The 15000-nt window shown below is 37.5% G+C and overlaps 1 protein-coding gene across 1 annotated transcript in view; it reads right to left on the reverse strand.

The window, feature by feature from the left end:
• Positions 1–15000, reverse strand: part of LOC137974385 (coiled-coil domain-containing protein 24-like) — a 28527-nt gene that overhangs the window by 7558 nt on the left and 5969 nt on the right. The window contains exons 3-8 of the mRNA XM_068821332.1: positions 13790–13910; positions 7910–7974; positions 7524–7626; positions 7047–7133; positions 6167–6221; positions 5475–5547 (exon numbers count right to left, since the gene is read on the reverse strand). Of these exons, the coding sequence (XP_068677433.1) occupies positions 5475–5547; positions 6167–6221; positions 7047–7133; positions 7524–7626; positions 7910–7974; positions 13790–13910 (504 nt within the window). The remainder of the gene's footprint in view (positions 1–5474; positions 5548–6166; positions 6222–7046; positions 7134–7523; positions 7627–7909; positions 7975–13789; positions 13911–15000) is intronic.

Here is a 15000-nt window from a genome sequence, read left to right on the forward strand (position 1 = left end):
CAGAGCTATAAAGTTATATACAGGGCTTTATACCATGCCATAGAAAATACAGCCAATCAGAATGCAGGAAAGCTGATCTATATTTGTCATGAGTTATCCACCAAACCTTCCCATCAATCAGTGCCATTCAACGGTATCACACCTAACCTTCCTATTGTGCCTTGCTGGCCACTATATTTTCTATGGCATGGTATAAAATAGGTATGTAACCCTTTCTCGTGGTACACCGTGGAATAACCCACTTGTCACTTGTATTTTCTTGGTGTACGAACACACACCAAAAGGTCTGTGTGCATACCAAGAAAATACAAGTGACTCATAGGATATTCCACGGTATACCACTCCAAAGTGTTGGCTTGCATAACTAGTATATACAGGGCTATACAGTGGTATAAAGTCTGAGATATAAAGGGCTACTACAGGGGTATACAGTCTAAAAAAGGGTATATAGAGCTATAAGTAATATATACAACACGAGCTGCAGATATGTATCACATTTACTCTTAGTTGTGCCTCAAGTTTGTAAACGTGATACAGATCTGATGCGAATATTGTACATGACTTGTTAAATGTCAGCATTTAAGTGTCAATAAACACTTGGTATTTTTGGTGATTCACGACATTTTAACAGGGAAAATCTAAAGAAACGTTTACGTAAATGAAGGGAAATCTGTATCAGAGATATATATATAATTGCCTGATGAGTGTGGTACTTGTACCATACGAAACAGTTCTGTAGCATTAAAACGATGGTTACTCATGAAACCTAAACTTCTATGAAGTCATATATATATATATATATGATTTATTAAATTCTCAACGTCAGATAATGCATTTCGCATGATATGATTGGTTCACTCAATCTCGGTTATCAGCTCATATACCTTAGTTTGACCTTATATGGTAAAAGACTGCCATAAGCATTGCTAAGCTAAAATTCTTTTCACCAGAAAGCAAAATTTCTCTTTGAATAAAGCCAAAAAGAAAAGAAAAAAATTGGGGGGGGGGGGGGGGGGAGTTTCGATCAATTCCGACGTTTAGAAGTACGCAAAAAGGCTGTGATGAGCCTACGTATGTCTGACCTCAAGGTATTACACATTATCGCATCTTCATCAAGTTTTTTTCAATTTCACTCAGATTTTCATGCTTTTTCCGCTCATATTTCGTACTTCCAAATTTTTGGAGTTTAAGGAATTTAATAAAACAATTATTCCATTCGTGCTTGTTGGACATAAGACTGGTTATAGCCAACTCGGCGTTAACGCGCCTCATTGGCTATTTACCATCTCACATCTAACCAGCACTCACGGAATCATTGTTAAATATATAACATTTCATTTGCACGTCTGTTGATAGAGTGCTCAATAGTAGAACCAGACCATTAATATAATCCAGGTGATGTAATCAACAAAAGGTATGACTTGGCATTTTATTACTACCTAGTTTCATACCGCACAAGAAGTGCGGCACTCCTAAGATAAAATAGCCAAATGAAAAGTTTGCTCTTCTGCTTGAGGTTAGGCATGCAACAGATCAAAGATCAGCTGCTACTGTTGCATGCCCAACCTCAAGAAAGAAAGTAATCTAAAGAAAATATAAAGAAATATAAAAGAAAGAAAGTAATCGAATCAACAGTTGATCTGATTAGCCATCTAATATTCATGTAGATGTTGTCGGGGATCCTGTTCGCGTGAAATTTCTTGATTTACTCGAAGCGATGGACCTCTTGCAGCATGTTACTACGCCAACTCACGAATCGGGGCACACATTGGATCTAATTAACACACGGCAATGCGGCACCCTGGTCAAGGATCCACTTGTTAGTGATTATCATAAATCTGATCACTGGTCTGTTACTTGTCTGCTCAATCTCGACAAGCCAATAATCACCAGGAAGACTAAAACGTTTAGGAAGATTAAGAATATCGACACTGTTGCACTGTCTAATGAGCTTGCTGCTTCAGATTTGTGTAGTAACACTCCAGACTATTTCAACGATCTGGTACATTGTTACAACACCACTCTTGCGTCTGCATTAGACCGTCATGCTCCACTTGTTACTAGATCTATTCCAGTGCGTCCTCTGATCCCTTGGTTTAACAACGATATTAAGGAAGTGAGAAAGGAGAGGCGTAAGGCAGAGAGAAGATGGCGGCGCACTGGCCTCCTTTCTGATTTACAGAGGTATAAGGACTTGAAGAATAAAACTAACAACCTTATGACGGAAGCGCGCAGGGTGTTTTACAGAGAACTCATCGATGAGAACTGTGGCGATCAGAAGAGATTATTCTCGGCAACAAAGTGGTTGCTTGGTAGCGGTTGTGAAATTCAATTTCAACCTTTTAAGGACAAAGTTGCTCTTGCCAATAAGTTTGGTGAATTTTTCGCCCAGAAGATTGTCACCATTCAGGGTGAGCTCGATGAAATGTCAGTTGATGTGTCACCTAGTAACACTGACTCCCAGTCTGAAGTATCTTTGATTGAGCCAAAGACAAGTTTTACTCTGCTCACTGAACACGAAGTACGGAAATTGATTGAGCCCACGCCCAAGAAGTCATGTGTGCTTGATCTTATGCCAACTCCCCTTCTTGTCACCTGTATTGACACTCTGCTCCCTGTTATAACCAAGATCATAAATCTTTCACTGCAGAATGGTATATTAATTTTGCTGACCAGTGGAAATGTGCCTTGGTCCATCCCCTGTTGAAGAAGCTCAGAATGGAACCGATTTTTCAGAATTTCCGACCAGTCAGTAATTAGTTCTTATTAACCGAGCAGGAGGTCTGTATGGGAGAATCTTGACCGAGGTCACCAGTACAGACCGAAGGCAGTGAGGTCTGTACCAGCGACCGAGGTCAAGATTCTCCCATACAGACTGACCTAGCTCGGTTAATAAGATGTTTATTATACGGCCAAACAAGAACAATTTAATTCGTTTAATGTAACTGGTTTGTACTAACTGCCATTTTGCTTGCAAACAGCGATGAGTGGCGATGAGTTGAACTTAATTCTGGCAAAGTTTGCTCGTCATCCTCTCTTTTGTCATCATGCTGTTTGACACTTCATAAATAAATATTGGTATCTTTTGACTGCAAAACATTACCGGTTTAGATGCCGGTCTAGATGGGAAAATCTAGACCGCCGTCTATATCGTTTTTAGCCAATCAAATTCGTGAATTTTGTAGTTCCCAGTCCTCATGAGACAGAGCCATATAATAATTTACAATATATTTCCAAACTTACAGAAAATGCTGTGTTCATACAGACGCATGGTCACATGGTCACCAATAACATCTATCCAGAGCTGCAGTAGTCTTATCGTGAACACCATAGCACAGAGACGGACTTGCTCAAAGTCATGAACGATGTTCTTCTGAAAATGAACTTGCAACATGTGACTCTGTTGATCCTTTTGGATCTTAATGCCGGGTTTGACACGGTCGATCATTCCATCTTGCTAGACCGGCTAACCAAGGTTGTTGGCTTGCAGGGTAGAGCTCATGACTGGTTCTGCTCGTACCTGTCTTGTCGGAGTCAACGAGTTGCAATTGATGGATCTATGTCAGTGGAATTTTCTCTGGACTGCGGTGTTCCCCAGGGTTCCTGCCTGGGTTCACTGTTGTTCATTATTTACACCTCTTCCCTCTTTAAGATCATTGAACATCCTTCCTCAAGTCCATGAACAGCCATATTAACCAGATATACAAGGCCTCTTTCTACCACATTCATAACATTAGGCGCATATCGAAATACTTATCTAAGGAATGCTGACAATCATTAGTCAATGCTTACGTAACTTCAAGGCTGGATTATTGCAATAGTCTATTATATGGGTTACCCAAGTACCAGTTATCAAAATTACAACGCATACAGAATATGGCAGCCAGGCTTATAATGGACACAATGAAATTCGATCATATTAATCCTGTACTTTACAACCTTCATTGGCTGCCAGTAAATTATCGTATTCAATTCAAGATCTTGATGATTACTTTTTAAGGCGATTCATGGCATGGCTCCTAGTTATTTAAGTAAACTGATCTGTATTAGATCATCGTCTAGGTATTCATTATGCAATAATGATACAATATTTTTAGAATGCCCAAAAGGGGTTATGCGCACAACTTTAGGTGCCCGCTTGTTTCATGCCTTATTATTATTATTTATTATTATAAGTTCCTGCTTTCTTCCACTGGAGTGAAAAACTCTTAGAGCAAATTGGGAGTTCAGCAATCACAATTGTGTAAAAAGATTGCTTTCATAGCTATAGCTTCCATCCCTTGGCCATGCAAGGGTGAGTCAGATGTTCTTATAACAACTAAAAGTCACAATAAATGTTATTTAAAAGCACAAAAATTTCTATACATGTATGGTATGTATTGATCTATATTGCCCTGTATAGATCTTTATAGCCTTGTATTCCCTTGTGTACCCCTGTATAGCTCTGTATAGCCCTAAATACCTTGTATAGCTTTGTACAGCCCTGTCTCTCAGTTACACTGGTCCAAAACTTTGGCATTCTTTATCCATTGATGTTAAGAAAATCAAGCCGTTTTCCAGTTTTCGTCAAATGAATACCGTATATCAAAACTTCTGCTATTGATGGTTATAGTACTATTATTGATTCCTAATTGTTTCATGATTATATTATCTTTAACTGCTACTTAAATAATGAAGAAATACTTTTTATCGAAAACAATTATTTTCCATCTCTATTCCTTCTACTCATATTTCTTGTTTTGGGTCACCTACTCGGTTAGTTCCATGAACGGTTTAGGTGTCCCAAACTCTGCACAATGAACCTACAATTGTAAAATTTCTTTTCCTTCGCAATCTCTTCATTTTATATTTTAAGCAATAAATTTGTCTTAATTATTATTTCTGTGTGAGTTCAAATAAAAATTGACTTGACTTGACTTGACTTGACCTTGTATAGCCCTGTCTAGCAGGCAGTGTACAGCCCTGTAGAGCTAGATGTATACCCCTGTATAGCCCTTTATAGCTCAGTCCGCTTTGTATACCCCTGTACAGCTCTGTATAGCCCTTTCATACAGGTTTGTATAGCACTGTATAGTGGTGAAAAGTTCTGTATGGGTCTGTGTAGACATTTGCTTCGAGAGATTTTCCCTGGGTATATTGGTTTCCCCTCTTCACGAAAAATGTATGTTTAATTTGCTTTCAAGTAAAGGTCATTTCCCTGGTGTCTTTGACTACCTCTGCAGCACTACATTCAATCACAGTGTCATAAGGATTATTTGACATAAGCGTTAATCCTCTAGTGACTAATAGGTAACTGGTTGCTGAGGGTTACCGTTTTAGGTCTGGAAAATGTACCTCCTCTTCCACTATCCTAACCCTCTAACGAGGGTGGGGGTCAGAAGTAAAAAAAATTGCAGTCCTTTTTCAATCACTTTCGTTTTTAATGTTCTATTTATATGTGCCTCCCAAGAACAAAGATCATTTAAGTGTCGTACCTCTTAGAGATGGTTCCGAGTGATGATTGGAAGTGACACTGTCTCGGTAATTTGATTCTTCCATCAAACAGTCCTGAATAGATGAAAGATACTAGGTTGTGAAACAAGGTAAAAAAAACACATAAAGAATGTTGCAGGGTTGGTGTAATGATGGGTGTTGCTGTGAGAGTACTTCCCAAAAATTAAATTAATTGTTTTGTTTTATAGTGGAAGTGCACTTAGCTATCAAACTAGTTCACAGGCACCTCACTTTTAATCACATGCAAACCCACCTCCTTAACCACCGGATTACGTCATGTGTTCATTTTGACATAATTACAAAAAGAAAAGATCCACTACAACTTACACTATCAACACTACAGTTAAAAAAATGAAAAAAGTTAGAAACTAAAACACACTAACAGCTTGCAATTAGTTGAGTAGCAAAGAGAATTCCGGGCGAGAGTCTTAGACTGCACAAAAGTTCTACAGGTTTAGAGAGAGGAAGAAAGAAAGTTGTTTACATGGGGGTCTCTGGTTTATCAATCAAAGAAAAGGTACAAAAGGCTCCCATTTCTTTGTTACAGTTTCTTGGACACTCGTTTTGATAGATGTGCTTAAAATAACGAAGATTTATACTCACATGTATTAGTATAGAAACACATGAAAACTACCTCTGAGTCAGTAACAATGAAAGAGTTGTTGATGCATACCTGCAAAAAGGCTATGTCTCCAAGAAGACCCTCCTTTTCCTCCACTAGCAGTTGCCTAAACAAACAGAGAACAAATTAATGTCTGATCACAAATGTACGAGAGGAGAGGGTAAAATGTTAACCCCTGTAAACGAATAAAGAGATGAATTCATTTCATCAATAATGACTCAGAGATAGCCGGAAAAAAACCTGGGTGTTCCTTTGCAGGGATTGAACTTATGCCCTTCAGATTACTAGTCCGAAAGAGCTGTGGAAGTTTCATGGGAGCCAGGCTATCAAACTAGGCTCCTGTGACAATTGTCCCACTATAGTCAGTATGCTAGAACCAGAATCAGCGAAATGCAGGTACATTTTCGCTATTAAAATGGAGAAGATGGTAATGATCTTTACCCCGCTAAATGTCACGATGTGATGTATTTTTGTGATGGTGACTCATGACTCGGAAAAAATCTGAGTACTTCTTCTCAGGAGTCGGACCTACAACCTTCCGATAAGTAGTTCTGACTGACTACCACTGAGCTAAAGGCAACTACTAGGAGCCAGGCCATTTGACTAGGCTAAGATGACTTTGACAACAATTATTGCCACGTCCATAACACTCAAAACCGGTCAACTATAATGGACTACTGGGTTGAATCAAAGGCACAGTAAGGCAAAGTATTGCTGCACAGTACAGATAAATAGCTGGGGATGTCAAATTCAGTCATGCAGTAGGATTGAAACTAAAATTGTCTCCCCAACAGTCAGTAACTAAAACCCCAAACAAACAATGCTACATGGAGCTCTTAGACTTTCTGAGGGTTGGGGGACGTTGTGATGTCTTCCAAAAGTACTGGAAATGCAATTGCACAGCTGTATTTTACATACTGAATATGAATACCTTAAATGATCAGCTATCCTATCAATTTCCAGGGCATTAAGTTTGTCGTTCATGGAGTCCAGATGATCACTAAGAGAAGATGTACACCTGAAGCAAAACATATTGGAGTGTCTAGAAGTGTCCACTGTTTTCAACAACAACAACAACAACAACAACAACATTAATTTTATTCAAACATGCAAAGAGATAATTGCATCAATGTAAAAGAATGAGTAGACAAATATAAGAGAGAAAAAACAAATTCACAAGCTTGTGTTCCAAATTACAAGCACAACATAACTACTCTACCACCACGGACATTCTCTCAGACAAGCAGAATGAGGACATTCTGGCGACTGTTGCTATGGCGACAGTGGCAACAAAAAGTAGAGAATTAAAAACAAACAAAAAACAAAGCGATAATGAGTGAGCACAACAATCTCATGACCAGAATCTCCTTTCTCTAGAGACAATATTTCAATACAATTAGGTCCTCACCTACTGCCATCACTACTGGGTGTGGCTCTCATTGGGGTTTGTCGCCCATCTTTCGAATGTGCAGTGGATGGACGACCAGAAGGGGAGGAGGGTCCCCCTGCTCCTGGAAAGAAAAATTAAAAACATTATCATTGGTATATTTCAATGAACTTCAGGATAGCTTGAGGACTTTTAGTTCAGTTCCCTAGTAAATAGTACCGCTTTTGAATTTGGTTGGCATGATGTACGAGTACCCCAAAAAAGTGGCATCAATGGATACTGACAGCTAGAAAAAGAACCACACATCCAGGAGGAAAGCCACCTTATTCATGGTAAAAGATATTCTGCTGTTATGTGGTTATGCCTTAAGCTGCAGTAAATTTAGATATTTGGACAGGTTGCTTTACCTTTATTTTCAAAAACATATTCCACTATATTTGATTCCTCTTTATTCAAAATGGAGGTTGAAGTCCTAGGTAACAAAAATACAAAAACACAGGACAAGTTAAAAGGAGAGAAATAGAAACAAATGGTTTCAAACTTGTATTATTTTTTACTTATTATAAGTAAAGAGTCAAAAACTATTAAAATCAATTTGCTTATCTGACCACACAAGATTAAGAACTTTCATAAATATAAATTTTTTATTGGTAATGTCTATTCATGAAATATCATACTGTACATTGGAAGTGAAGAGATGAGATGGTTAATGTTGAAGAGATCATTGTGGTGAAATGAGCAACTTATCCAGTGGCAAAAGATTAGCCTGAAGCAAATCCAGGCTTAAACCAGATTTGAACCCACGACTGTGTGATTACACTGCACACTACTACTATCTGAGCTATTATTAATGAATTATTATGCTTATGTTTAATATTATAGGAGAATGATCACTACGCTTGAGCTCTCAAGACCTATTGAAGCAGCAGAAGAGTAGAACCAAGATGTGTGGTGATAGAGCTTTCGCTGTATGCACCCCAAAGATATGGAATACTGTTCACTTGGAAATACGAAAATCCAGTACAGTTTTAATATTTAAGAAGAAACTCTAGACTTTTCTTATTGGTAAATTTGTTAGGGTTAACTCGTTAGCATATTTTTAGTTTTTAGTGTAATAGTTTTTTAGTTCTGAACTTTTTAGAGTAACGCTGATTTTGAGTTTTAGTTTAATTTGTAAAGCACCTTGAGAAAATAGTGGAGGTGTGTGCTATACAAAATAAACTATTATTATTATTATTATTATTACTATAATTATTATTATTATTATTATTATTATTATCATTATTATTATTATTATTATTATTATCAATATTATTATTATTAATGGTTAGGGATGATTTGAGAGCCTTGGAAATCAACAGGTAGAAGTTTGGAGGAAGTTGTATACAATCATGTCCCCCTAAAAGTGGTTCTTTCTCCTGGATAGGCACCTAAAAATACATGTAAGGTTCATTGGATTGAATGGTTGTGTATTTAAATCTTGTCAATGCCTGGATTTTTTTCAGGCTTCTTTCCTGAAAATAATGTATTAATGGTTTATTTCACTGATGATATCTCTAGCATCCATCATCTCAACTCCTAAGTTCATTCATACGATATTATTTCATATACAATCTAGATCACATTCACTTTATACTTGGGATATAAAATGAACTTGCAATGATGGATTGATAGCTTAGACGACAGAGCAGTGTGCAGCAAATCACAGGGTGGTGCAATCAAATGCCATTCAAGCCTAGATTCTGTTCTGTTCTCATTTCTGTTCACAACTGCAGAAGTTGCTCATTTCTCTGCAATGATCTCTCTGACATCTCTCTGACTTCTCTCAGAGAGATTCATGCTCATTTCTCTGTAATGATCTCTCTGACATATTGACGTGTACTCACTGGTATCGAGACCAGCTTAACCACATAAATCAACCACAATCATCCATGACTACAATCATGTATCTTTTAGATTATGATAAGGTAATTGTGACTGCCAAGACTCTAGAGGTTGCAAATTTCTCAATCTTCAACAATCACAGGGGTAGTGTGGTGTGAGATGATAAACAAATCAAAACTACACTAGTCTGATAGAATGATTAAACCAAATTTCACAACAGTTCACAGTTCCATCAAGTTACACATCAGCGATATTAATAATGATAAAAAATATACTGTAGTAGAAATGAAGATAATGATGGTCACAGTGTAGCGGCATAGTGGTGATGATAGTAGTAGCAGTAGTGGCATGGAAGTAGTCGAAGTAGCAGAAGTAGAATTGAATTCACACCAAGATAACTCAATTGATACATGTAGATTTATAGAGAACAGGTAGCAAAAATAACGGATAGCTGTTAGTGAATCCTACGATCACTGAGCAGTAACTTCTGAACTATTACTAATGTGTATGGCTTTCATAACAAAATTGATAGCATGTGATTAAAAAAAAAACCAAGCATTGACGAGAATGCACATTCTACCATTTTCTATGTTCCACGCAGAACACGTAGTAACATGAGATTGCAAATTCCTATGTGAATTGCAATACTGAACAAAGCATGTTGGAGTACTGTGGTCACAACAAAAAATAGGAAAGTAGGCAGTTTTAAAACCAACATTTCCACCCCCTTAAAGATGCTATTGCAAGCCTTCAGTTTATAATTGACAACTTTAAGTTTGAAAACTCATTTTATACAAAACTGAACATCCTACTAGCTATCCAATGTTCATAATTTAATCCTTGTTTGACATATCTGCACATCTCATTAACACACTCTTGTCGATTGGTTGCACCAACTCTGAGGTACTTGCCTTCACTTTAGCTGAATGCACTAAACTGTCCCTTCAGTTGCAGTGAACTTCCAGCATTCGTCGCAACAGTCAAACACTACAGGGTATTTCCTCAAGTACAATGTCATTTACGACCAGGTTTCTGCATTTCCTGTTTCACTTCTAAGACTGCTGCAATGTCAACATGAATTCTCAGGTCCAGCAGCGCCAGATATTGTATTTGATGCCATCTGCGACAGCTGTAAATGTACATGTAGGTGTCTTCCTTACTAGAGAAAACGCCTGGTGGAGTTGATGATTTGGGTTGAAGCAGCAGCAGACAATTTGGGGTTAAAGCATGAAGACCCCATGGATCATCTTAAACCTTGGTGATTAGTGTGCTATTCACAGTAGATCCCACTTTGCACTTCATCATCCAGGACTTGCTGCATGAGTAACGCATTAATCACTTTTCTTACAGTCCCGATGCATCTCTCCCACACTCCTCCATAATGTGGGGCATTGGCAGATTGAACGACCATTGTTGCCACAAAAAATCGTAAATTTGATCTTGAATCTATTCTTGAAGAACCTTGTGTAGCTCTTTTTCCCCTTTCACAAAGTTTCCACCATTGTCAGATCAGATCCCTTCAGGTCATCATCTCCTTGCTATAATCTACATATTAAAGCATTAATGAAGGATATAGTGTTCAGAGTGTGAACAACTTTGATGAAAACAGCTTGGGCAGCTAGACAGGTGAAGAATACACTGCATCTTTTAGCGGTTGTTTGTCAGTGATGAATGGTGAAAGGACCAAGACAATCAACTCAACACAGGTAAACAGTGGCTTTGAGGGCATTACCCGGTTGTCAAAATGAAAGTTGATTGCATGCCGATGTTTTAGTACTTCTGTTGAAACAATGACAAGGAGTGTTCCACACCAGTGTGCCCAAAGCCTTGATGGTAATAATGCTTTTTTGAAGATTCGGAGAATGAGGAAATACTGAGTGTTATGAGCGACGATCATTCGATACCTGACTCATTGGAATGGTTTTCAGGGAATATAAGCAGTTACTACAAGTCCAACATTAAAATTGCTCATTTGAATATCAACTCCATTCAAAACAAGCTCGATGAGGTTAAAGATATGTTAAACCGGAATATGTTTGACATTCTATTCATTGGCGAAACTAAGCTGGATGGAATGTAAATCCTCTAGTTTACTCTATCACCTAGGAAACCGGATTGTATGAAGAGATCGGAAAAAAGGTGCAGGCAGATTAATGGCGTTTATACGGTAGTCAAATTACGTTAAAGCAGCGAGATCAGACTCCAATTAAGATTTCCTCCACCTCTTTTCAGCTTTCCTTCGTTGACATTTCGCCTCCCTGAACTCCTGACTGAACCATGGAACACGAGGTCTCTGAACAATTGTTCTTGTCATTAACGGCGCGTGCTTGTCCAAAGCAGCCATGAGGGGTATTGTTATAAGATGAAACAAGTTCCTGTTAATCATCAGATGGATTCTGGCACAATTCAGAAGTAGACAAGTCCTCATTCCATTATTTGTGACAGTCCTATTGTTGTTGGCCGTGGTGTTCCAGGTTGGCAGCAACAATGAGAGCTCATTAGCAAAATCAGTTCCATTGTAAGTATTCTGGTCCATAAAATTTGCATCTCCAACTGCATTTGTCTAAGAAAGAATCAGCCCCATGAAAAATATCTGATTTTCTGAAGCAGACGGCGATTCCGAAAAGAGCACAACTGTCGAGGATGGACCCCAGGCAGTTAGATGTGATCTACAGCAAAAGAATCCATTATTACAGCAACCGGAGAGAAGAAATGAAACGAAAACGACAGAGCTCAGCAAACTGTGGCTACCCTGTACACTCATACTCATGCTCAACCAAATTTGATAACAGTTCATTTTTCTATTGAGTCAACTACAATTATCTACAATTGAGTCAACTACAATTATCTACAATTATCTACAATTGAGTCAACTACAATTATCTACAATTGAGTCAACTACAATTATCTACAATTATCTACTGTAGTGGAAATACACAGATAATGATGGTCGCATTGTAGTAGTTGACTAGTTACTGTAGTAGTAGCGATGACAATACAAGTAGTAGTAGTAGTAGTAGTGGTAGTAGTAGTAGTAGTAGTAGTAGTAGTAGTAGTAGTAGTTGAAGTACTGTAGTAGAAGTAGGTTTGAATTTGGTAGACGACTCAGAACAAGATAACTTGATAGCTTGATAGAGAATGGCAAAAATAACAGATACATGTAGCTGGTAGTGAATCCTACGAATCTTCTACGATCATTACGCAGTAACTACTGAACTCTTAGACTACTGTGTATGGCTTTTATAACACATAGTACATGATCAAAAAACTAGAAGTAACTAGCAAGAATATATGTTTTTGAGATTGTGAGACTGGTACATGTATAACTGGGTTACTACCCAAGAGATAGATAGATAGTTTAATAGAATATTGCATTACTTAATGCTTTTAAGTGTAAATACTAAAAATGTTTCTTAAAATTTCTACATATTATAATTAAAAATTGGAATATCACTATGTATCTTAATATAGGTATGTAGGTACATGTACATGTACCGGTATATCTGCTTCTTCTAAAGTCTTATGGTAGTCTAAGCCAGGGAACAACCCACTAAAATAATATGGCGATGGGCTGGAGAAGGGTTTGGGAAGGTTTGAGGACCTTTGAAAGCAACAGGTGGAAGATGGCAGGTACAAAAGTAGGACCAGATCAACGCAGATTGCTTACCTTGGATCGACCAAAAAACAGTTTTGTAAACCAAAACTATTGATGTTTGGCCCAATTTCATCAAGGTTAGCTTAAAGATTAAGGCTCCAGGGATTTTGCAAGGCCCTATCATTTTCATTACATTGATTCCGAGGTGAGCAAATTAATCCAAGTCTTTTGCATCTGCCTGGTGAAACCTTGAGAAAGAGATGCATGTATGATGAAGGCTGCCAAGAATCTCAAACAGAGAGCGTCTCTTGGGTAGGAACCTAAATAAAATTCACTGGACTGCTGCCCTGTATACTTGTTTTGAGTGGCAAGATAATGATTATCAAATGGATTACCTATACTTGGTATTATTTTATCAGAATCTACACCAAAAGCCAAAAGAAGCATGACAATCAATAAAATTAATGAAAATTTCTCTATTTGTAAGATGATCAAAAATGTCTCAGAATTGTTACACACCAACCAAGTAAATGCAATCTTACTGCTCTTACCACACCTTTCAGGTTACTCCTTAGGCCTCACCAGTCAAAAGGTGGATTATATGTTATTTACCAGATTAATCACTATTCAGTGAATAAACACTACCAAAACCAATTCAGTTATCCAGTGGATACCTAGTGCTACTCACCCTTCTAACAAGTGCTGGGGCCAGAGGAACATGAATAAAAATATATGTTCTTTACTTTTTCAGACATAATAAAAGCTAACTGCAATAATTTTAAGTAGCTTAATAATAAATTATACAAACCTCCCTTCCTCCTTAGCTCTTTGTTGCAACATTTCTACAAACATTTTGATTTCTTTCTTGAGGTTCTCTCGTATCATTGGTGGCTCTGGAAGTCTGTTTAAATGCCCCTGCAAAACTTGTTCTATTGAAAATAAAGCAATTACATGCATCAAAGTTTTTCTAAGTACATAATAAAACTAAGGTTAACCTTTTTCACTACAAGTTTGAAGTAAATATAAATAACTTTTGAGGAATTTTAAAATGCATGAATGATCGATTAATCAGAGTACATGAAAATATAGAGATGCAATGTTGGGTACCCTGGAAAAAATTGAACTAAGGGCTAGGCACAAAAATATTTTTGAATAATTTGCAAAAATTGTAAGTCATTTGGTAGTACCATCTTCGTGGAAATCCATGTTATTTCATACATATCACACATCCTCTGGTTGTGCACTGGAGGGTGTAAACTGAGTTTCACCATAGCTGAAATGACCCAAACCTTTACTAATTAATGCTAACATTAGGTCTAAACTCTGTGCATTAGATAAAATGTTTAAGCCCAAGGTTGGCATTTTTTGTAAAGGTTTGGGTCGTTTCAGTTATCATGGTAAAAATAATGACCTGCATCCCTAAAACCTGCAACGTGCACCCTGCACTGTACACCCTTTGGGTGGTGCACAAAGCTTTCACATGGTATCTGTTGTATAGAATGGCTTCTGTATTGTTTCTACAGAAGTAGCATATGGCGCCATGGCTGCCGGCTGTATATTGTAGTAGCTCCGCCATTTTGGCTATCGTTTTACTTTATGCAGGTATCTTGTTATTTGTTTTGTTCATGGCAACCTTGAATGACATCAAAAACCTCCTCGAGGAGGAAATTAGACCAATAAGATCAAAATTGCTTTCGATTGAAGAAAAATTTAGTGAACTGAAGTTGTCAAACAATATCTGTTGTCGAAGCAAAATTAATTCAATTTGATCTTCTCCCCAGTCATTATTTATTTAGTGTAATAGTGCGTCTTTTGTTCGTTCTGTGTGTGTATAGATGTCTGCATACTCTATGATACTAAGCAGGTCTAGTGTCTAACTAGAAAACCTTACGGTTTATTTAGATGCTTGGCATTTCCCTGTATGTAACTTATCTTTTAGTATCTTAGTAACTGTCTAATTTCTCTTCTCTCTTTCTAAATATAGAAAACATTGTAATATTATATAAGAATGGAAATGTA

Source organism: Montipora foliosa, chromosome 10 (genome assembly GCF_036669935.1).
Source record: "Montipora foliosa isolate CH-2021 chromosome 10, ASM3666993v2, whole genome shotgun sequence".
Taxonomy (NCBI): Eukaryota; Metazoa; Cnidaria; class Anthozoa; order Scleractinia; family Acroporidae; genus Montipora; species Montipora foliosa.